The sequence below is a fragment of the Kryptolebias marmoratus genome, linkage group LG7 (assembly GCF_001649575.2).
Source record: "Kryptolebias marmoratus isolate JLee-2015 linkage group LG7, ASM164957v2, whole genome shotgun sequence".
In the NCBI taxonomy this organism is placed as follows: domain Eukaryota; kingdom Metazoa; phylum Chordata; class Actinopteri; order Cyprinodontiformes; family Rivulidae; genus Kryptolebias; species Kryptolebias marmoratus.
This window is the reverse complement of record NC_051436.1, coordinates 1,614,182-1,634,900: the sequence shown is the minus strand read 5'-3', so window position 1 is coordinate 1,634,900 and position 20,719 is coordinate 1,614,182. Positions and strand designations below refer to the sequence as shown.

The window sequence follows — 20,719 nt, the reverse complement described above, 5'->3', positions numbered from 1 at the left end:
AGTCTGACTGACTGAAGCTGGCTCTTGGGACATGGAATGTCACCTCTCTGTTGGGGAAGGAGTCTAGGTTTGTGTGTGAGGTTGAGAGGTACCGACTAGATATAGTTGGGCTCCCCTAAACACGTAGTTACGGTTTTGGAACCAATCTCTTTTAGAGAGGCTGGACTTTATTTATATTTAATCAGGTCACAGATCTTGTTTGTCAAGGGAGGCCTGGGCCTGAAGGCAGCCTAACAAGCATGTTTTTTTTATACGGGGGAGGAAACCGAAGCACACCTATGCAAACATGAGGAGAACATGCAAACTCCACACAGAAAGACACCAGGTCTAACCCTGGACTTGAACCCAGGACCTTCTTGCTGTGAGGCAACAGTGCTGTGCCTCATACAGGTGAGGGAGGTTGTCAAGCTGTCCCAGTCTAACATACTTCTCCGCCACTCCAGATGTCCTCACACACGTCCTGCTGTCCTCACACATGTCCTCCTGTCCTCACACATGTCCTGCTGTCTTTTTCTAACTCCACAGAAACAATGAAGTTCTTTCTGAGCCTCTCTGTTCTTCTCTATCAACATCCTCAAATCAAAGATGGCGTCTGTGGAGCTCTTTCTTGGCATCAAACCATCCTGCTGCTCACAGACAGTCCCCTCTTGTCTCAGTCCAGCTTTCACAGCTGTCTCCCAGATCTTCATCATGTGGCTCATCATCTTCATTCCCCTGCAGATGCTGGTGGCGGTCGTTGTTGAACCTGCATGTTAGTTTTTAACAAAAGTATTTTACGCCGGATGCTCTTCCTGACCCTACCCTCACCAGAAACAAACAGGAAAACAGGTTTGTGCTCGTGTGGCGTGACGCGCGTGCACACGGCGGGCTTTGATTCAGCACTTTGACCCGTGGATGTCCCCGCCCCTCCGGGGAGCCCGGGAGGAAACACCGAGCGTCCACCGCAGGAAACGAACCGTCCTGAAAACACTTCCGGGTGTGTTCGACTTCTCCTCGGTCCACTTTGGTCTTTATAACTTTAAAAAAAAAAACTCAGTTTGTCTGAAACATTCAGACATGAGGAGTTAACCGAGGAGGAAGAGGAGGAAGAGGAGGACAAAAAGGAGGAGTTGGTTTAAAAACCCTGAAGGTAAAAATAAAAAACAAACTATCTGAACTGTGATCTGGAGGCTCTCCGCCTCCTGTTTGATTTTTACACTTCTTTAGAGTCACAAAGACGATATTTTAGTTTTTACAGGTAAAAACCGGTAACTTCCGGTTGTTGAAACCGACTTTACCGTTTGAGGAACCAGAACCTGAGCCGAACACACCCAACTAACACTGAAGTCCACTTTATGTCCTTCATGTCCTCCATGTCCTCCATAAAAGCAGAGGACAGCTTCAGTCGTGTTGTTGTATGTCCCGCTTTTATTCCGGGTTAACTGTGGCGTTTCTCATAGATTCAAACTGAAGATATGGAAACTAAATGTTCCTTTGTGACATTCTGCAGGAAACAAAGTGTTTAAAGATATAAAAGGTAAAAAAAACAACCTAAAACTGCAGGAAAGTCTGCCTGCATGGAAGGAAAATCTATCAAAATAAAGGCAGGTTTTGTTATTCCATGCATATTTGATAAATAATCACTTTTTATTGGTGTTAATTTGTATTTTTGCACTTCAGATTGCCATGCTGTGAATGACTCTCAGCTACCACCACAGCAGATTTAAACTTCATTTCTGTAAAGTTAACGGACTTCGAGCCGCTTTTGGGTCATATTTTAGTGTTTCAGATATTTTGCTAACAGACTGAAACATCACCGCCCTCTTTTTGGCGACAGGCAGTGATTAAAATAATATAAATAAACTAAAATTAGAATTAAAGGCAAGTTTTATTTGGATTTGTCTGCATTTAAGGGCGAAAAATGAACAAAACTGCCTTAAAATGAACGTTAATATAAACTCCTAACAGCGAAATGTTGTCTAACAGTTTTATTTACAGGTTCAGACTAAAATGTGTTTAATTAGTAAACTTTGTGCAGTTATTTAAATGATCAAACCAGCTGAATCACTCCTGAGAGGAAGTCTCTTCTTCCTCGTCCAGATTTTAGCTGCGTTTAAAAACTTCTTCTGTTCACGTTTGTTCATATCTTCCCTCGTTAACACAAAGTTTTATCATGTGTCTGAAGAACGCTTGTAGATTTAATGAGCCGGGTCAAACTCTGGGTTGTTAAGGTGCTCATAAAAGGTCAAAGGTCGCGCTCGTTCTTAGGATGACATGTTTGCGCTCAGAGGAAACCAGAAAAATGTGGATTTTCTGCTCAAATACAGACAGCTGAGAGCTGAATGTCTGCTGAAAGGTGGCGTTGAAGCTAAAATGAACCACAGAGAAGCTACAAACCAACAAGTTAGAAGCTGAAGCTGAAACGGCTCCTAAAAGCAGCTAAAACAGCAGCTAAAACTTCATAAAACAGTTAGGTAAAGCCTAAAATCAGCTGAAACTAAAACAAGCAAAACAGCTAAATTTAGCAAAACAGAAGGAAAAACAATCTAAACAGTAGCTAAAATGAGTAAAAAAGTAAAAGATTAATTTTTCTGCACAATCACAAAGCTGAAAATGAAGCAGATATGATCACTTTAAAGAGCTAAAAGTTGATCTGAAGAGACTTAAAGGAGGCTATGAGGAAACTTTGTAAACAGAGTTTATTATATTTAAAAGTATAAATGTTTTATACATGAACGGTTACAGCTGTTTGCTGAAGTGTCTAAAGAACTTAAGGAAGAAACTTTAATCAGGAGAACCTAAACGGGACACATTAAAGTCTTTCGGCTGTAGAACCGCAGACGTTCCGTCGGTTCCGTTTGTTCCTCGGCTCTGACTCAGAGGATCCATGAAGAAGACGTTCCATCTTCATCCCTGCGGCTGTCGGACGAGCTGAGGCCGGTTTGATCAGCTGATGGCTGCGTTCAAAGATTCATGTTGTGTTTTAACACCAGCAGGTGGCGCTGTGTGACCGGAGGATGAGTTAAATGACTGATAGACGAGAGGAAGTTGGATTCTGTTGTTTTGTGTGGAATAAACCACCAGGAAGAGTCCCGTCTCTGACTTCAGACGCCGCTCAGCCGTTTGAACTGATGACAGACTTTAATTAAATATAAAGTTTCCCATCTGTTCGACAAACGAACCTTCGTTAAAGCGCCGTTTTCTCTGTGAGCTGATTGGTTCCTTTCTTCCAGGCGGTGGATAAAACGATGGAGGTGTCGCAGCAGAAGGCAGACGACGGCGCGTCTCCGTCCAGCAGGACAGAGGAGGAAGCTCCTCCCACGGTGAGACGACGCCCACTGCTTCATGAGATATTTTGCTAACAGACAAACACAGAAACGTTGTCGCTTTTGGCTGCGGGGGATAAAATCAACCAAACAGTAGCTAAATTAGAAAATAAAACATCACACTGAAATGATTTGACCTTTGACCTCTGTCAGACAAAGGTCAAAGGGGAAATCGCTCCCTCCGACCCGTTGGGTCCGGGTCCGACAGAGATTCAGGTCTTCACTTCCTATCTCCGGTGACCTCTGACGAGCAGCAGAGAGCTGCCGTTACCGTAGCAACCCTGTCATCCTGTCTCCGATTGGCCGTTCCGGTTCTCACGGTGCATTCAAGAGCTGCTGGAAATATGAGTTTTCGGCTTGTCGGAGCTAAAACACCATTTTCTGTTCGCCGAAGTTGATTTTAATGTTTTTTTTTTTGTAACTTCGAACAGAAACGGCAGCCGGTCGTCTGTCTTTGTGACGGTCGGCCTCCTTTTCTGCTCATTCTTAAAGAAAACGTCCTTCAGGGAATCTGAAGAGCTGCTGATGAAGACTTTCAGAGGTCTGGGAGGAGAAGATGAAGATCTGAGGACTGGATCAGGACTCTGAGTCTCAGCTCTGCTTCAGATTAACGTTGGACTCTTTCCGTCTGGGTTTAAACGGCGGCTGATCGATCGTTTTTCTCTTCAAGCGTCGAGGAGATCATTTATTTACTCCCAACGTTTCTCCTCACAGGAAGCAAACAGCGACTGCAACCATGCCGCCGAGGCTGCGCCGCCGGTCGCCGTGGAAACGGACCGAAGCGAAGGTGAAGTTGGAAGTAACGTTTTTCTGCAGATGTTTTCCTCCTCCAGCTGTGACTGAAACAAAGAAAACGTGAACTGAACACGAGCAGCAAGTTAAAAGTTTTATTCTTGTTTTAATCGTGTTTTTAATACGCTTCAGTTAAAGCGGCCATTTCTTTGTGATGGTTAACGATAATCAGCGTGTTACCTGCTTTAGATGGCCACCTAATGGCTAACGGCTTGTCTGAGTGGGACACGGACCAAAATGGACGGTTGCTGCGTTAAAACGGCTCCAGGTTGAAAGATTTTCCAGCGTTTTGCTTCATCAAACACCACGCCGCGGTCAGGTTCAGGTGACGCCTGCAGCCTGGGATCACAGCCGTCTGGAGTCTGAATATTTCTGATAAAAGAAGCATGAAATATAAAACTGACAGTGGTTTAAACAACAGGGTTTGCAGAAATTGATTTGGAAACTGGAGAACCGCACCGATCTTCATCCAAAGACTGATTTTATCTCCTTAAAACAGCTGCAGCTTTTATCATTTTATTTTATAAACCTTTCCAATCTTATCTGTTTCACGTTATTTTAAAAAAGCAGCTCATCCACAAAAACAAAAACCGGAGGAAACTTCTGCACAGAAACCTGCTTCATGATTTCTGATTTATTCCACAGTTAAAGTGATGTTTAATAAAAACAGTCTGGACTTTATTCAGACCCATTAACATGCTGACCTTTGACCTCCAGAGCCCGCGGTGACGCCGCAGAAACCGAAGAGTGGACCCGTCGTCGTCGAAGGTAGCAACAAGAACCCGGCCAGCGAGCAGCTGGAGAGAGTCCGCAAGTGGAGCGTCAGCAAATACAAGGTGGGCGGAGCCTAGCTGAGCTGGGGGGTTGGGGAACGCCGGTCTGATCAGCCGTTCCGTCTCTCCTCAGTGCACCCGGCAGGCGCTGGCCGAGAAGCTCGGGCGCGGCTCCAGAACCGTGGACCTGGAGCTGGAGCCTCGGCTGGAGCTGCTCAGGGACGACCGGCAGCGCTACGGTCACATGACCAAGCTGGCCCAGACGCTGGCCAATCAGCTGGCTCAGTTCACCGTCACCCAGAGGTCGCTGGGAGACGTCTTCACCGAGCTCAGCGTCCAATCGCAGAAGCTCCACGTAAGCGTCGTGTCCACCGTGGTTCCACCGCGGGAAATTTACAGTCAGAGCAAAAACAAGAAAAAATAAAACAACAAAACTCCTCAAAGTATTTCAAAGTCAAACTAACTGAATTAATGTCTCATTAAATCCTGACGTGCGGTCATGTGATCATCAGGTGGAGTTCACTTTGAACGCCGAGGCTCAGAAGTTCCTGTCGAAGAGCGGAGAAACTCTGACGGCCGCCATCAACTCCTTCACGTCCGACATGAACACGCTGGTGAACAAAACCATGGAGGACACCATGATCAACGCCAAACAGTACGAGGCGGCCAGGTGGGTCCGACGCACACTTCCTGTTTCAGTGGCTGACGTGTCTTTGGAAGCGATACGGCTCCTGGTATTTATCAGAAGAAGGACCAGAACTCGGGCAGTTTTACAGATGCTGAGCTAAAACCAGGTGTGGTAGTAGCTGAGAGTGATCCCCAGCACATGCTCCGAGCATTCACCCATTCACCCATTCACCCATTCACCCATTCACCCATTCACCCATTCATCCATTCATCCATTCATCCATTCATCCAAAGAACACAAATAAAAAGAAATAATTTCACTCATAACTAGAATATTCCTGGAGCAGCCCCCATCATCTACCACACCAAGCTGCAGCTCAGTATCTCTAAAAATGGCCGAGTTACAGACGTTTTTGTGTTTGCCAAGTTGGCTGTGGCGGCCATTTTGAATCAGCTTGACCCAGATAACTAATCGGTGGTCGAGGAGCTCTACTCCAGTGGTTCAGGAGGTATTTCAGAATGTAGTTTTTTTTTGGTTTTGAAGCATTTTCCATGCAAATATGTTGTTGTTTTGAGGTTGCTTTTGGCGAATTGCGTTGCCATAGTAACGTAAACTTCAGTAAAAGTAACAGCAAACGTCTGGGTGGGTGCAGTCGTCTGTTTGGACTCATTAAAGCCAATAAAATGATTTCTTCTTCATGTAGAGGTTGGACAGAAAACAACTGATGAGTTCAGAAACTTCAGAAACAGGAAGAAGTGTTGGTTTCAGCTGACACCCTGACCTTTAACCTCTGACCTCCAGGATCGAGTACGACGCGTACCGGGTCGACCTGGAGGAGCTGAACATGGGCCCGCGGGACACCGTCACCGTGCCCAAACTGGAGCAGGCCCAGAAGGTCTTCCAGGGTCAGAGGGAGCGGTACCAGAAGGTCCGAGACGACCTGTCCGTTAAAGTCAAGCTGCTGGAGGAGAACCGGGTGAGAGGAACCTGCGCGAGCTCCAGAACCGGGCCAGAACCCGTCACAAGCGTTCAGCCGTTAACCGAGTCCCAACTGACCCGTCGTCCGTCGTCTCCCTGCAGGTGAAAGTCCTCCACAACCACCTGTTCCTGCTGCACGGCGCCGTTGCTGCTCACTGCTTCTCGTGTCACGGCTTCCTGGAGCAGAACATGCAGCAGGCGGCGGGGAAGCTGGCGAGCTGCAGCGAGGACGACCCGTCCTGGCTGGAGGACAGCTGACGCTCGGCCTGAACACTCGGGAGACGCAGACTGTTGGTAATTCTTACTGCGGGGGAAATAAATGTATTTTGTCGGATTTTTGCCTCTGAGAAGCTGAAAATAGGAAGCGTGCTGCAGAGAGGAGGCGGGACTTATTTTGGATGATTTCTGGGATTTCTGGGTTCAGAGGTGACTCTGTAAAGGCCCAGATAAGGTCTAAAGTTGTGAAACTGCTTAAAAATCACTCTAAATGTAATTTATTGTGTGAGAGTCGGTCCTTCAGGCTTCTGTGGGGAGTAAATCCATCTGATCGTCGTCTCAAACCCGCCGCTGCAGCCAGAACTGAATGTCTGCGCCTCTCTCTGTTTTACAATCACACTTTCTGTTTTCAACACCAAACTTTAAACATATTTAAAGGTTTTCAAAAGCTTCAGCCAAAAAAACCCTGAAAGCAGAAGTTTGTGAGCTCTTTAACGACCCGTCATTCTCTGAAGGAGCTAACGTCGTCTTTCTGTGAATCGACAGGAACGTTGAGCACAATCTGTCCGCGCTCAGAGTACGACTTCAGGACGACCGAATCTTAGCTCAGTATCTGTAAAAACGACTGAATTAGAGCCGCTTTTGTTTGCAACTGTTGATTAGAAGTGTCGGCCATCTTGAATCAGGTGATGAGACGTGTCTCTGTCTGCTGATTATAAAACATTTAACCTTTTTTATTAGTTTGTCTGGTTTAAAGCAGTTCTTATGTTGTTTTTTTTAGGTTTTCTTTCCGAGTTTTAAGGTTTATTTCTGACCTGTTTGGTTTGGTAACGCTCCTCCTGTTGAGACCAGAGCTTTACGTCGACGATGGGGTCATATTTGTTGGTGCTTCTTGTCTGAAAGTTTATGAAACACTCCTTAAATCAGCTGCTGATCTTTGTTTCTCTTGTTAGCCCGTCTTCTGCTCGTTCTGTGTTAGTTTTCAGTTCTGTTAGAAGATCCAGATTTCAGTTTAACTGTCGTTGATTCATCCTGGAGGAGTTTTAGAAACGTCTCGAATGTTTGCTGGTTTCCTCTTTTTCTCGCTGTGGCAGCGTTTAGAAACCGTCTTTATTTAAGTTCCCGGGAGTCAGAGAGTTGGAGAAATGTGCTGAAATCAAACTGTGACGAATAAAGGCTGAAATGAGAACAAATTTAAACTAAATTTAGACTAAAAGACAGCATTTTATGTGCAGAAATGTTGATTGTCTGTTGTGTTTGTTTGCATACAGTCAGGGTGGAGGAAAATGAGCATATTTAATATTTTCTTGCAGTTTTGTTGTTGCCATCGTCCCCCTGAGACTCGGCTGTTAGCGTTTATTGTTTTTAGTTCTGATCGTCTTTTGCATCTTGAGGCAACTTTTCCTGGACGAGCGTAAACATCTGAACGTCGGAGGAAACAGCAGCACTTCTTACGTTAAACCTCCAAAATAAAAGCACCTGTTTTTCTTCGGTTTAAATTTAGAAATCTCTGCTCAAACCGACGTTCCGCTGCAGATGTCACCGTACGCCGACGATGCTGCTGTGTTTGTGGGGGAAAGAAAAAACAGCTGCAGCAACCATGTTTTCAGAATATTTACGTTAAACTGGTCGACCCTGATGTCGTTGTCTTCTTTAAACTTCCAGAAAGACACAAACGGCTCCGGCAGCCATTTTAATGTTCAATATGATAAACATCGCGCTGCACTTTATAACCCTGAGCCTGTTTGAGATTAGAAAGTTGAATTAATCATTTTAATAAAGCAGAAACCAGCGAAGCTGCAGGCGATCTGAAAGACTTTAATATTATTATTATTATTATTCTTTGAGTCATTCTTAGACTGAAATATATTTAGTTTATGTTTAAATAATGTTTTTTTTTTATTTAAATCAGACCAAATATTGACCATAGGGGGACAAAGTAACAGGAGAGCATTTTATTTGGTTTACATCATGATCTGAACAGTTATTTTGTTTGTTTTCTGTCTTTTCGCTCATTAAAAAGCTGATTTTTCCTTTTCCATGAACTGTTTTGTCAACATGTGTGAATGTTTTACTGTTTGCTTCAGTTTACCTCAAATGAATATTAAATATGCAAAGACTGAGGGTTTTGGGTGCAATAAATCAATATAAGATGGGATAAAAAGCTGAACGTGGCCTTAAAGGGAAGTTTTACTGAATTTAAAGTTTTTATTTAGAATCTGTACAGAAATGGAGACAAACTGCCAATAAAATCTTAGCCAATAAACTCTGAACTTCTTGATGCCAAACGATGTATTTGTATGTATCTTTGTTTTATAAATTACAATTATTTGTTAAAAAAGTCTGTTTAAATCACATTCCATTATCTAACTTCCTGTTTTTGTTTTTTATTGTTTGGAGAAACCACTGAGTTTGAGGAAAATGGTGAAATGTGTGTAAAAATTCAGCTTGATGTCTTTATTCTTAATATTCTGACTCAGATGTCAAATTTTTGTTTCTTTTTCTTTTAATCTTGGAGGAGAAGCCATTTAGTTTTTTACGACAGATGTTCAGATGTTTCCAAGCTGTAAACCTGTTTTTATCACGGTTTGTTAAACTTTAAACACGTTGAGATTTCATCAGAGCTGGAAATGTTTGGGAATATTTGGGTTTTTCCGACACAGCGGCAGGTTTCCTCTTCTTTCCCAGGATCCTTGATTGACTGAAAGTCCAGTTTTGTCTCCGCTGCTCCGATCAGACGCCTGCCGGGTCTAAAGTTAGGTTCTGTAAAACATGACAAATAAACCATTCTGTGTGCAACAAATGACTGATTTTATAAACTTCTGGTTGATGTTTGACTTTAAAGCTTCACTTTCATGTGTGAAAAAATAAAAATATTTTAGGTGATTTCCACAGTTTGGTTCTTCACTTTCAGTTTATGGTGACAAAATAATTCTGAAAGTGTTTTTTGTTGATGGATATAAATTCTGTTGGCAAACTATTGATAAAGTTTGTTAACTGGTATTAAATTCAACTTTTAATGATAATGACTGATGTGAACTCGTTAATGTTCGAATGTAAACAAACTTCTAATTGTTGGCAACAAAACACGACTTAGTGGTTGTTTTTATCAGATAATACAAAAAATTAAAATCAAATATAGTCATTTAATAGACTTTAAGAAACCTTTCAGTATAATTCATCCACATCCATTCTAACGTTTATTTCCTCACATGTTGACATCTGAAATTGTTTTAGGTGCCGTTTGTAAGAAAAGCTCTCCGTCTGGGAGGATAACTTCCTGCAGAGGGTTGGACCTGATGACTAAATAAATGAGATGACACAACAAAAACTCCCCTCTTATCCTGACAAAAGACATATTTTCACAACAGCCTGAACCTTGACCTTATGTCTCAGAAATTAATATTTATTTACCTTAAAATAATCTCACTTTGTGCACAAATCCATTTCCCTTTTGGGATAAATATAGCTTTTCTGACTCTGATTCTGCAGCCTCACAAACTTTGGGATTTAAGGGGATTCCAGTGAGTTTTTCTTACAAGGTCAGCAGCAATAAAACCAGAACGTACAGCGGAGTGGGTCGGCAACAACAACACAAATCTGATTGTGCCGTTCTGCACAGAAACGTTTCAGCTGCAGCTTCTCTTAATAAAAATAACTTTTATTTGTAGAGAGTTTGATCTTTTTAGGCCAAACAGATAAAAGTTGATGAACTTGTTCATCTCGTCCAAACTGATTTAAAAAAATCCGTTTACAGCTCTACCTTTTTTAGGTTAGGTTACTTTATTTATACCGAAGGGTAGATTTGTTTTGCAGTGATTAAAATCATATCCGTGCACACACACACTGAAAAGTAAAAACATCAACATAAACAGAAATGTGTGATAATGCTCGAGGCTCCACACATCAGATTTAAAGTCGGACACAGAAAAGGAGAGTAAAACTTAAAAATTAGAATAAAATATACATAAAAAGTGTTGAAATAAAAATAAAAACTGCCAATGTCTTTATGCTTGTGAGGTTTCCTCCTAAAGTCAGTTTATTTTTGCTTTTTTAATGCTATTATTTCTGTATTACTGTAGAGTTTTTCCCTCCTGGGTGAAATCTCTCATGTTATTCCTCATCGCTGCTAACAGAGTTTACATCCAGTTTGTAAAGAAAAATGATAAATATTCAGAAAGTTGTGACTCGCCAGACTTTACTGTGGAGATTAGCTTGACCTCAAATTTGTTAAAATGTAAATAAACAACATTTAAGCTGTTGTTTTTGTATCAAATGTAGCATTTTTTAAAGCACTTATTGCATAAAAACTGGACCAAAAGGATAAAATCATAAAGTAAAACATTCTTTTTAATGTGTCCTTAAATGTAAAATGTAACTGTTGTTTCCTTTGGAAACAGCCGAAGTGACTGAAAAAAGATCAATGTTGACGTCCAAGAAAGAGCCGAACGGGATGGACAAGTTTGACAGTTTGGATCTTATTTACGCTCAGATTTGTTGAGTAAATTTGCAGATAAAAGTGTTTTGTTTACGTTGAGCGCAGACCCACATTTCAGAACTGCACATCAATATATCTGAAAAACCACTGGAGAAAACTCTGTCAAACTGCACTATTTGATTTAAAGCAGGATGAGCTTTAATATGATTGAAGATAACATTATTTTTTTATGTTTGATTTCATGTTTTGTAATGAGTAGCTTTAATTCATTTCACTCTTTAGTAACTGTAAGTTTAAACTGTATGAAATCCTTTGAAGAAATGCATCTAATAATTGATGATGTGGTTCTTTTTACCCCTAATTTTCTTATGTTAGTGTTAAGGGGTTTGTTTATTTCTTATTTTATTTTCTTAACTGACCTGGTTCTGATCTAAACTTTAACTAAATGAGGCAGAACTTTATGTTTAAGGGTTCTGGTTGGAGTTAACGCTGTCAGGGTTAAAGATGAACCGGTTAAGGTCGCGGGGTTCGGATTGAATCGGTTTGTTTTTATTATTTTGCTGAAGGATCGGCGAATTAACCTTATCAGCGCCGCACAGCCATGATAACAGGTGGGCGTGGTCAGCCCGTCGGAGGGGACGTGCGCATGCGCGGAGTGTGTCCCCGCCCCTTTCCTGTGTTTTCTCCGGCACGCGCCGTCAGTCAGCGTCAGTACGTCGGTCAGCTTCTCTGCACGCGCAGCGTTTGGATGCAGAGCAGCGGGATAAGAGCGGATTTTTACCTGTTTTTTGTTATTATTTTTAGGTGTTAAAACCGTCTTTTTTCAGCAGGAAGAGCACTGGACGCTTCCTCTACGGTACGTTTTAATATTATTCACCGTGACATTTAAACATTTTATTTTATTTCTTTTTAATTGGAGGCACAGGTGTTTAATTTGCGTTTATTTCCATTTCTTTTCATTTTGTGTTTAATAAATTAGGGTATTATTTAAATATCATATGACAGCTTTTATTTCATATTTCGAGAATACACTACTTCTGGTTAGTGATGTATTCTGGGCTTTTTTTCTTATATTTTTAGTTCATAAAAAACATTTCTGACAAGTAAAGTGTAATAATATAGCTTTGATATTTATTTAATAACCTTATACGTTATTATTCACTGTAATGTCACTTTATAACTGTGTTTCCTTTAGTTTTTACCATTTTACCATAAAAATAAAAGCTCCATAGACTTAATAAAACAAGAATATAACAGTAGAAACAGCTTTATGTCTTTTTATGAGAACTGCTTTTATTTGTTGCAACAATAGTTGCAGAAACATGTTTTACATTTTAAATAAATCCCTTTAGAAAGAAGAAATCACATTTGGGTCATAAATGATCTGATTATTATCTCCATTATTCTGGAGTCATGTGACCTGAGATCTGGGTAGTTTGTCTCCCTGAGACTCTGTGGGACATGGACCTGTCTCTTCATGTCTCTGTGTAGTTTGTCTCCGTGAGACTCTGTGGGACATTGACCTGTCTCTTTGTGTCTCTGTGTAGTTTGTCTCTGTGGGACATGGACAGGTCTCTTTGTGTCTCTGGATAGTTTGTCTCTCTGAGACTCTGTGGGACGTGGACAGGTCTCTTTGTGTCTCTGTGTAGTTTGTCTCTCTGAGGCTCTGGGCGACGTGGACCTGTCTCTTAGTGTCTCTGTGAGACTCCGGTCGTCTCCGTCCTCCCTGAAGCTGTTGTCCTCACTCCGAGGTGTCTGGAAACTGTCCCTGCAGCAGCGTTTATCTGTGAAACCACAGAAGAAGAAGAGCTTTAAATGCTGCTGCGTGGAACCGTCCCCAGCAGGTTCCTCCACGTCTCCACGGAGCAGACAGGTTGGTCCTCACAGGGTTCCTGTCGGCTCTTCTGCTCTTTGCATTTTTATAAACACATTTTTCTGTTTGCTGGTTGATTTATCAGAGGCGTTCGCTGCCTCGCATCCAGATACGACAGGTCTGTGACCTTTGACCCCCGCGGTTTCCCACCTGGCACTGGATGTGTGTTCAGATCACATCCCTGCTGCTTTTGGTTGTGTGTCTGTTAGCAAAATATCTCAAGAACCTCTGGATCGATTGTAATTACTGGCGTCTCCTCAACTCGTTAACCTTTGAAGTCAAACTGATTCAAGATGGCCGCCGCACATGATCAAGGCGACACAGAAACGGCTGCAACTCTGTGATTTTTACAGATATTGAGCTAAAGTTTGGTGTGGTAGTAGCTGAGAGTCACCCCGATCACGTACCATTATTTTTCTTTGAGGAATGCGAGGCCTTCAGTTTATTTCAGCTCATAACCAGAGTTTAATCAGGATGAAACGCTACAAACGGAGAAACAAAAAACGTTAAAAGCTGCGTCTCTGGTCGACACAAATCCACCTAAAACAGAATTTTTAAAAGTCACTTTATGAACGACGCGTTTAAACGCAGCAGAAAATGTCTGTTTTTAGAAACACTCGGAGTGGTGAGGTTAGACTTTAACCTCATGACTGTTTGGTTTCCTGAGATGCTGTTACTGAAGTTTATCTCGACTTTAAACCCGTCGTCCATCACTGGAGCTGAATTTATAGAAACTCGCAGTTTTGGACCATTATTGTTTTATTTTTTCATGTAAATAAACTGTAGAAGTCCATCAGAAACACATGGAAACCAAACAGACGTCAGGTTTAACTTCATGAAGCCGTTTACAGCAGAGAGACCTCCTGTCCTGGGTCCTGATCGGGTCCTGAAGGGGTCCTGGTCGGATCCTGAAGGGGTCCTGATCTGGTCCTGGACTTATTAAAACCTTTCAGAGCTCCTGAGTCGTCTGATGAGTCACAGAACGGGTCAGGTGGATTTGTCGTGTAAATATTTGTCGGTCTTTTGTTTCTCAAACAGGTTTTCAGTGAATCGTGTGTGTGTGTGTGTGTGTGTGTGTGTTTGCTGTACTTTTTTGCCTCCGGTCTCGCTGGCTTAGTTCAGTTTACAGCAAACAGTGGTCGCATGTCATCATGAGTTTTATGAAATAAGTTGGCAGATGTTTAATTTAAACACAAAATTGATTTTAGGTGTAACATCTGGATTTACCTTCAGACAAACTAAAGAGCTACTAAAATATAAAACTTTTCAGTGCATATATGTATCATCTATGATAAAAAAAGTCTGCAGCATTACTTGTAGTAAATGAGTGAACTCAAAGGTTTTGTTGCCAACAATTAGAGTCGTTTGTTTACATTCGAACGTTGACGAGGACAGTGTAACGAATGAAGAGTCGTTAAAATGATGATTTTTATTGTTTCAAAGTAACTCTCCCAGGAAGACCGCATTAAACCGACTCAGACACAAACTGGAGACAGAATAAAATGTTATCTCTGGGACCAGATAAAACGCTAACCAGGCCCAGATCTGGTCCACGGGCCTTCAGTTTGACACATCCATCCAGATAATCTCTAAACTGAGGTTAATTTTCATCCCGACTTCGAGCTCTGTGTTGATTATTGACCAGCAGGTTTGCTCAGGAGGTCGTTTTGTTGTTTTTTCCGGTTATCGTCCACTCGTCCACCTGTCTCTGAGGCGTGTCTCCGCCTCCTTCAACACAGAGGACAGAGGAACGTGGACCTCTGTCCCCTCCAGGACTCTTTATATGAGGACTTGTGTCTTTAAAAGTAAAACTTAATAAACTCCACGATGTTCAGGTCGAACTCTGATCAAGCTGTCCTCTGTTTCCTGTATTGTCCCTTTTTGTGTGATGTTGTAAAAGTTTTGTTTGTCTCTTTGTGGACATTTTGTTTCTGTCTTGTGTTTTTTTTTTTATCTGTATTTCTGAATTTTGTCTCTTTTTGGACATTTTGTTTCTTTGCAGCTGTTGTTGGTGTCTGGTTTGTGTTTATTTCAGGTTTCGTCTCTCCCTGTCTCTGCTGGGGTGAGACATATTTTTGTGGCGTTTTAGAGCCTTTTTCAGCCTCGTCTCGTCTCTGAGGGACAACAGGACGAAGCTCAGTCTTTCATTTCGATCCTTTTCGTTCTTGGTTGTTTTTGTCTTCAGTTTGACGGCTGAACGTCTGCTTTGAAGTGTCCGACGTGTCTCTGGTTTTCTTTGAGCTTCATTGTGTTGTCGTTGTTTGACTCCTCATCAGAGTTCGGTCCGGCTGTGAGCGGATGAACTCATGGCTGCTCCGGTTAACGTTGAGAGGAAACCTTTTACGTGTTTGAGTCTGTGAAGATAAAGGGTCGACAATCACACAGACACACACACACACAGAGACACACACACACGGGCTAACTGTGAGCCGCCGAGTAAACAAACTGTTATTGTTTGTTACCACGACGATCTGCAGCTCGCTGACTGGTTACCACGGCAGCAAACGGCATCCCAAACACACACACACACACACACACCTCTGGCTCTCTGTAGGGATATAAACATCGTAACAAACAAACTAAAAACATTAATAACTAATCAAACTTTAATAAGCAAACGAGAGACGCAGATAGGAAAGCTAAAAGAAAACAGATTTCCATTTATTTTTATGGAGAAAATGTTGGTAAATAAAGGTAAATAATTTTGAAAGGTATAAAGATTATAAAAACTAAAAGCAGTCTCCTACAGAAAAAAATCGATTCTATTGAGAATCGTAATTCCTTTTCCTGAATCGATTCAAAATGCTGAAAAATCGATTTTTAAATAATTTAAAATAATAATTAATAGAGTTTGGGTGATTTATAAATCAGAGTTCAGGAGTGTTTTTGTGCAGACTGGCACAGACTGACCTTTTGTTCCTTATTTTGTTTTAAGGTAAAGTTTTAGAGATTTACAAAACATGCATTAAAGTCTGTAATTTATTTCCAGTCAGAGGTCAAAGGTCTCTGGCAGGCTGAAGTCGGATTCATTGTTGGAAAATTATATTATGAATAAATCTTAGATTTTTTTTATATGAGAAAAAGCCGAGCAGCTAACCTGAGACAGGAGATTCAAGTTAGAGAACTGTTTTAAATAAATGTTCTGTGTGTTTACACTGTCCTTTATTCTTGTCAGTCACAGAACTGAAACAGGATCTCTGGACTGGTTTCTGAATCGAATCGTGACCCGAAAAATCAGAATCGTCTCGACTCTGCAGACGGCGAACGCCGCCTCGGCGGTTCAGGGCGGGACACTCAGTTCTCGCCTCGTGTTCCTCGTAATGTTTTAACATTAAACAGCGGTTCTCCAAGAACCAGCAGCCGTCAGCAGAGACCGGGTCGGGAGGCGGGTCGGGAGGCGGGTCAGGAGCCGGGTCAGGACGGCGGGCGGCTCCGGTCGTTTGGGCGATTCTGTTGAGAATTTGATGGAAGAACTGAGGCGTAAAACGATTATAGTTATATAACAGCCTTCAACACGAACTTTCATCTTTAATTCTTTACCAGGAAGCTTAAATCCTTGGAGACGGGCAGCCAGAACTTCCCACGGTGGCCTCCACCTGTGTGTGTGTGTGGGGGGGGGGATAAATCAGTAATCGGAGCAGGAATGTGGTCCTCACCGGTAACAGTGGAGTAAGGGAAGAAGTTAAGCGTGTCACTCGTTAAACTGAGAAAAGACAAAAATAAAAATCAAATATTTGAATCTTTTCGTCTCGTGTTTCGTTTGAAGATATCTGAACTCAAAATAATTAGTTTTCTTTTTTCACCAGCTTTGTTTCACTTCTTCACCGCTGACCCGTCGACGACCTTCATGTTCCGACTGCAATGACTCATCCTCTTCGTCATCGTCCCGGTGACCTTCCGTTTTGCTCCCGCCGCTCTCGTCCAATCAGCCGTGGCGATGCACGTCATGGGCAGCGTGTCCCCGGCCAACGACGGCGAGGGCTTCTCCTTCCATAAGGAGGACGTAGCTGTGGCCGAGACGAGACTTCCCCACATCGGTGAAAAACAGATGAGACTGCCAAACCCTCCACCTCCTCTTCCTCCCCCTCCTCCTCCTCCTCCTCCTCCTCCTCCTCCTCCTGGTCTGAGAGATGAAGCTCCAGACCAGAAGAAGAAGAGGGTGAGGAGTTTCTTCTGGAAACCGATACCAGAGGAGCAGGTAGGGAAGCAAACTCTGTCAATTTATCAGCTAAAGGATGCAAAACAACAAAACCTAAAAGCCAAAGTAGCAGAACGCTAGCTAAAACTTAAAGTAGCTAAATGCTAGCTACAAGTAGAGATACCCGAGCTAAAAGGTAAAGTAGCGAAATGCTAGCTGACAGCAAGAAATAGCAAAAGGCTGGCTAAAAGCAGAGCAGTAGGTGAAAGCTAAAAGTAACAAAACAGCAGCTGAAACTAGCATAAAAAGACAAACTGAGGCAGTAGAATGCTGATTTTGAAGAAACTGCAGAGATTTCTATGCATGTCTATGGGGGAAATATTTGTAAATAAAGTTTAAATATTTTGAAAAGTATAAAGGTTACAAAAGCCAGAAGTCCCAGCAGCCATCGGCTGAATGAGCCGAAGGTTTTGTGGCTAAAATAAAAAGGTGTGTAGAAGCGTGAGAGCTGATTCATCAGATTCTGTGTTCCAGGTGAAAGGTCGCGCCAACGTTTGGACCCGGGGTCCGGTTCAGCAGAACTTCCAGATCGACGTCCAGGAGATCGAGGAGCTCTTCGGTCAGGACTGTCAATCAAACTCCAAGGCCCCGCCCACCAAGGGAGGGAAGACCCGAGTGTCGTTCAGAGAAACCAAAGAGGAGGTCTGGTTCTGGTTCTGGTTCTGGTTCTGGAGGTGTCTCTGTGGATGGTCTCCAGCAGCTCACTGACTCTGTCTCTGTCTCTGACCCAGGTCTCCATTTTGGACCCGAAGCGAGGCCTGAATGTTGGGATTTTCCTCAAACAGTTCAGGAGGTAAGGATGTCCTCACGGATCGTCGCCTTCGTCTGTTTGCAGCTTTTTGAAACGTTTCCCTCGCTTTCAAAGTGGCTGAAAAGGTTATGAAAGGTTCTGCCGAGTCACGCTACGCGGCTCCGTTTTCACACCGCCGGGGGCGATGGCGTCATGCGTCTCCTCGCCCTCATCCCGAGGTGTTGTGGGTAAAAACAGGTGTGATGCTTTCAGGACGAACGATAACAGCAGGTGACCGGGTCGAGGTTTAATTCAGAGGGAAGAGAAGCACTGAGCTGCAAGAACGACGGCGATGATCCCGACTTTAATCTTTAAATTCGTTCAGACTTTGTGTTTAAACCCGAATCGACAGCTTCAGACCCACCCAGGTGTCAGTTTTTGCACATCCGCAGCTTAATTTCATCCAAAATGTAAACTTCCCCCTCGCAGGTCCAATCAGACGCTGGTGGATGACATTCGCCATGGCAACAGTGAGCGGCTGGGGGCGGGGCCTCTGAGAGAGCTGCTGAAGCTGCTTCCAGAGAAAGACGAGGTGAAGCACAAACTTCCGAGGAAACTTTCGCTCCCAGGCGCGGAGTCGCGTTTTAATGATGGCGGTTTGTTCCTGCAGGCGAAGAAGCTGAAGGCATACCGAGGCGACGGCGCTAAGCTCCCATTGGCCGATTCCTTCATGCACCTGCTGATCCAGGTGCCCAGGTGAGCCGCCACCCAGCCAGTGCAGGTCCAGCCCCGGTTGATCATGTTTCTGCTTCTGGTATAACATCTGTTTCCTCTGTAGTTACTCGGTTCGTATCGAGGCCTTGCTGCTGAAGGAGGAGTTTCCTGGGTCCTGCGAGTCCATGAGGCGAGACTTCAACATCCTTCGCTCCGCCACCACAGGTGAAACCATTTTAAATATTTTATTTTATTTGAATCGGCTCCTTCTCAACCAGACCCCTCCGAACAAAGACTGGTTTACCTTCTCAGAAAGCAAACGGATATCCAAACCCACCGATCTGCTTTCATTGCCCGATAACGCTGGCTTCTTAGAAAGTCGTCAGAACTTCCAGATTGTTTGCAGAGGTGCAGAGTGAGAACATCAGCCTCCTCCCTTCACACCTGGAGTATTTTTAGCAGCGTGTGTGTGAATCTCTGCCTGAACTGTTAACTCGTTTGCTTACACCGTCAGCGAGAACGAGCTGGCTCCTTTCTCCTCATTCGACTCATTATTTCTTCTTCTTCTGTTCCTCTCATCCAGAGTTAATGTGCTGCACGGAGCTCCATGCTGTTCTCCACTTGGTGCTGCAGGCCGGAAACATCCTGAATGCTGTGAGTGGGAAAAGAGAGGTTCCTGGGTGGTTGTTAATGTTGCTGAAAACAGCCCGAAGCATCATTCTGGTGTATTTTTAGGCTGCAGGATCTGAAATTAAAGTGTTTGTAGGATTCTGCACCTTTAGAAATTAGCTTGAGATGGATGGGAATCCTGAGAGTCTGCAGACTTCTTTTATTCCAAACCCGATCGGGGAGTTAAACTAAAACCTTTTTTTTTATTTTCATGTCAATCCTTCTTTGTCCGGACTAAAAGAAAGACATCCCACAGATCTGACAGTGCTCTGAAAGATGAAGGGCGTCGCATTAACATAACAATACGAGAGCACTGAAACGCAAACAATGGCAGACGGTAATTATATGAAAAATGCTAATATTTCACGGCGAGGACGTAAACTGACAAACCGATGGAAGAAGAGCGAATAATCCACTGTTAGGAAATCTGATTAGAAACCAGATCTGGTGAATCTGTGTTTGTTTAAGGTCATATTTCAGCCTGTAAGAATATTAATATTAAAAAATAAAAAGTTTCTGAAGAAACTTTGAATGCTGGAAAACGTTGGTCTCTTTAATGGAAGACGTCTTTTCATGAGGACCTTTTTGTCTGCCGCTAAACTAAATACTGAATAAATATTTGTCTCTTTGGTCATTTTCAGGCAATGAGTCCAAAAACTAAAACTTTACTTTCCAGAGATTTCATGTAATGCATTATTTATGTCCCTCCAGTCAGTTTTAATGACCCAACAGTCCCAAAAACAGGATAATGACTTCAAATCATGTTTCCAGTTTCTCCAACAAGCTGAAGAGTTATCTTTATAATGGGATCTTTGGTAAAGTGTAATAAAATATCTTATCAGACTTTTCCATCCAAATCTGAGCTACGTTTCCATTGATCCTCTCTTCCTCTGATAGGTTTATTTCTCCCTCTATTTCCCATTTTGTTCCATTTCTTTTATACAGACCTGAGATAATAAACATTTTATCTCATCGCATAATATTTCTCTTTAATCTGTGTATTTTCCTTTATTATCTCAAATAGTCGTTAATTCCTTGGATCTGGTGTCTAATTTATTCGAAGCAAAATGTCACTTTAAGGACCGGGTTTAGAGCTCCAACAGGACCAGGTTTAGAGCTCCAACAGGACCAGGTTTAGAGCTCCAACAGGACCAGGTTTAGAACTCCTACAGGACCGGGTTTAGAGCTCCAACAGGACCGGGTTTAGAGCTCCAACAGGACCAGGTTTAGAGCTCCAACAGGACCGGGTTGGAGCTCCAACAGGACTGGGTTTAGAGCTCCAACAGGATCGGGTTTAGAGCTCCAACAGGACCGGGTTTAGAGCTCCAACAGGCCCGGGTTTAGAGCTCCAACAGGATCGGGTTTAGAGCTCCAACAGGACCGGGTTTAGAGCTCCAACAGGACC

The 20,719-nt window shown here is 42.9% G+C and overlaps 2 protein-coding genes across 3 annotated transcripts in view; both read left to right on the top strand.

Annotated features, from left to right (window-relative positions):
* The first annotated feature begins 940 nt into the window (after positions 1 to 940).
* On the top strand, positions 941 to 9,569 carry LOC108249737 (arfaptin-1). Its single transcript, XM_017439307.3, has 8 exons — positions 941 to 1,129; positions 3,213 to 3,302; positions 4,020 to 4,092; positions 4,815 to 4,933; positions 5,004 to 5,225; positions 5,383 to 5,540; positions 6,300 to 6,474; positions 6,579 to 9,569. The coding sequence occupies exons 2-8, from the start codon at positions 3,228 to 3,230 to the stop codon at positions 6,732 to 6,734; spliced, it is 978 nt and encodes a 325-aa protein (XP_017294796.1). The 5' UTR covers positions 941 to 1,129; positions 3,213 to 3,227; the 3' UTR covers positions 6,735 to 9,569.
* A 2,257-nt stretch (positions 9,570 to 11,826) lies between these two features.
* LOC108249732 (FH2 domain-containing protein 1) overlaps positions 11,827 to 20,719 on the top strand; it is an 18,555-nt gene continuing 9,662 nt past the window's right edge. The window contains exons 1-8 of one of the 2 annotated variants that reach the window (XM_017439298.3): positions 11,827 to 11,986; positions 16,810 to 17,201; positions 17,676 to 17,843; positions 17,933 to 17,994; positions 18,421 to 18,523; positions 18,602 to 18,687; positions 18,770 to 18,870; positions 19,229 to 19,299. In XM_017439298.3, coding sequence (XP_017294787.1) covers positions 16,941 to 17,201; positions 17,676 to 17,843; positions 17,933 to 17,994; positions 18,421 to 18,523; positions 18,602 to 18,687; positions 18,770 to 18,870; positions 19,229 to 19,299 — 852 coding nt within the window. In that variant the 5' untranslated portion in view covers positions 11,827 to 11,986; positions 16,810 to 16,940. Of the gene's footprint in view, positions 11,987 to 12,702; positions 13,004 to 16,809; positions 17,202 to 17,675; positions 17,844 to 17,932; positions 17,995 to 18,420; positions 18,524 to 18,601; positions 18,688 to 18,769; positions 18,871 to 19,228; positions 19,300 to 20,719 lie in introns of those variants that run through there. The other variant, XM_017439299.3, reaches the window with a different exon arrangement.

Bases quoted from the DNA above. Each gene is read 5' to 3' on its own strand.
- LOC108249737 (XM_017439307.3), top strand. From the start codon at position 3,228: ATGGAGGTGTCGCAGCAGAAGGCAGACGACGGCGCGTCTCCGTCCAGC. The intron at 3,303-4,019 runs GTGAGACGACGC...TTCTCCTCACAG, and splicing joins AGGAGGAAGCTCCTCCCACG to GAAGCAAACAGCGACTGCAA. The intron at 4,093-4,814 runs GTGAAGTTGGAA...TTTGACCTCCAG, and splicing joins GGAAACGGACCGAAGCGAAG to AGCCCGCGGTGACGCCGCAG.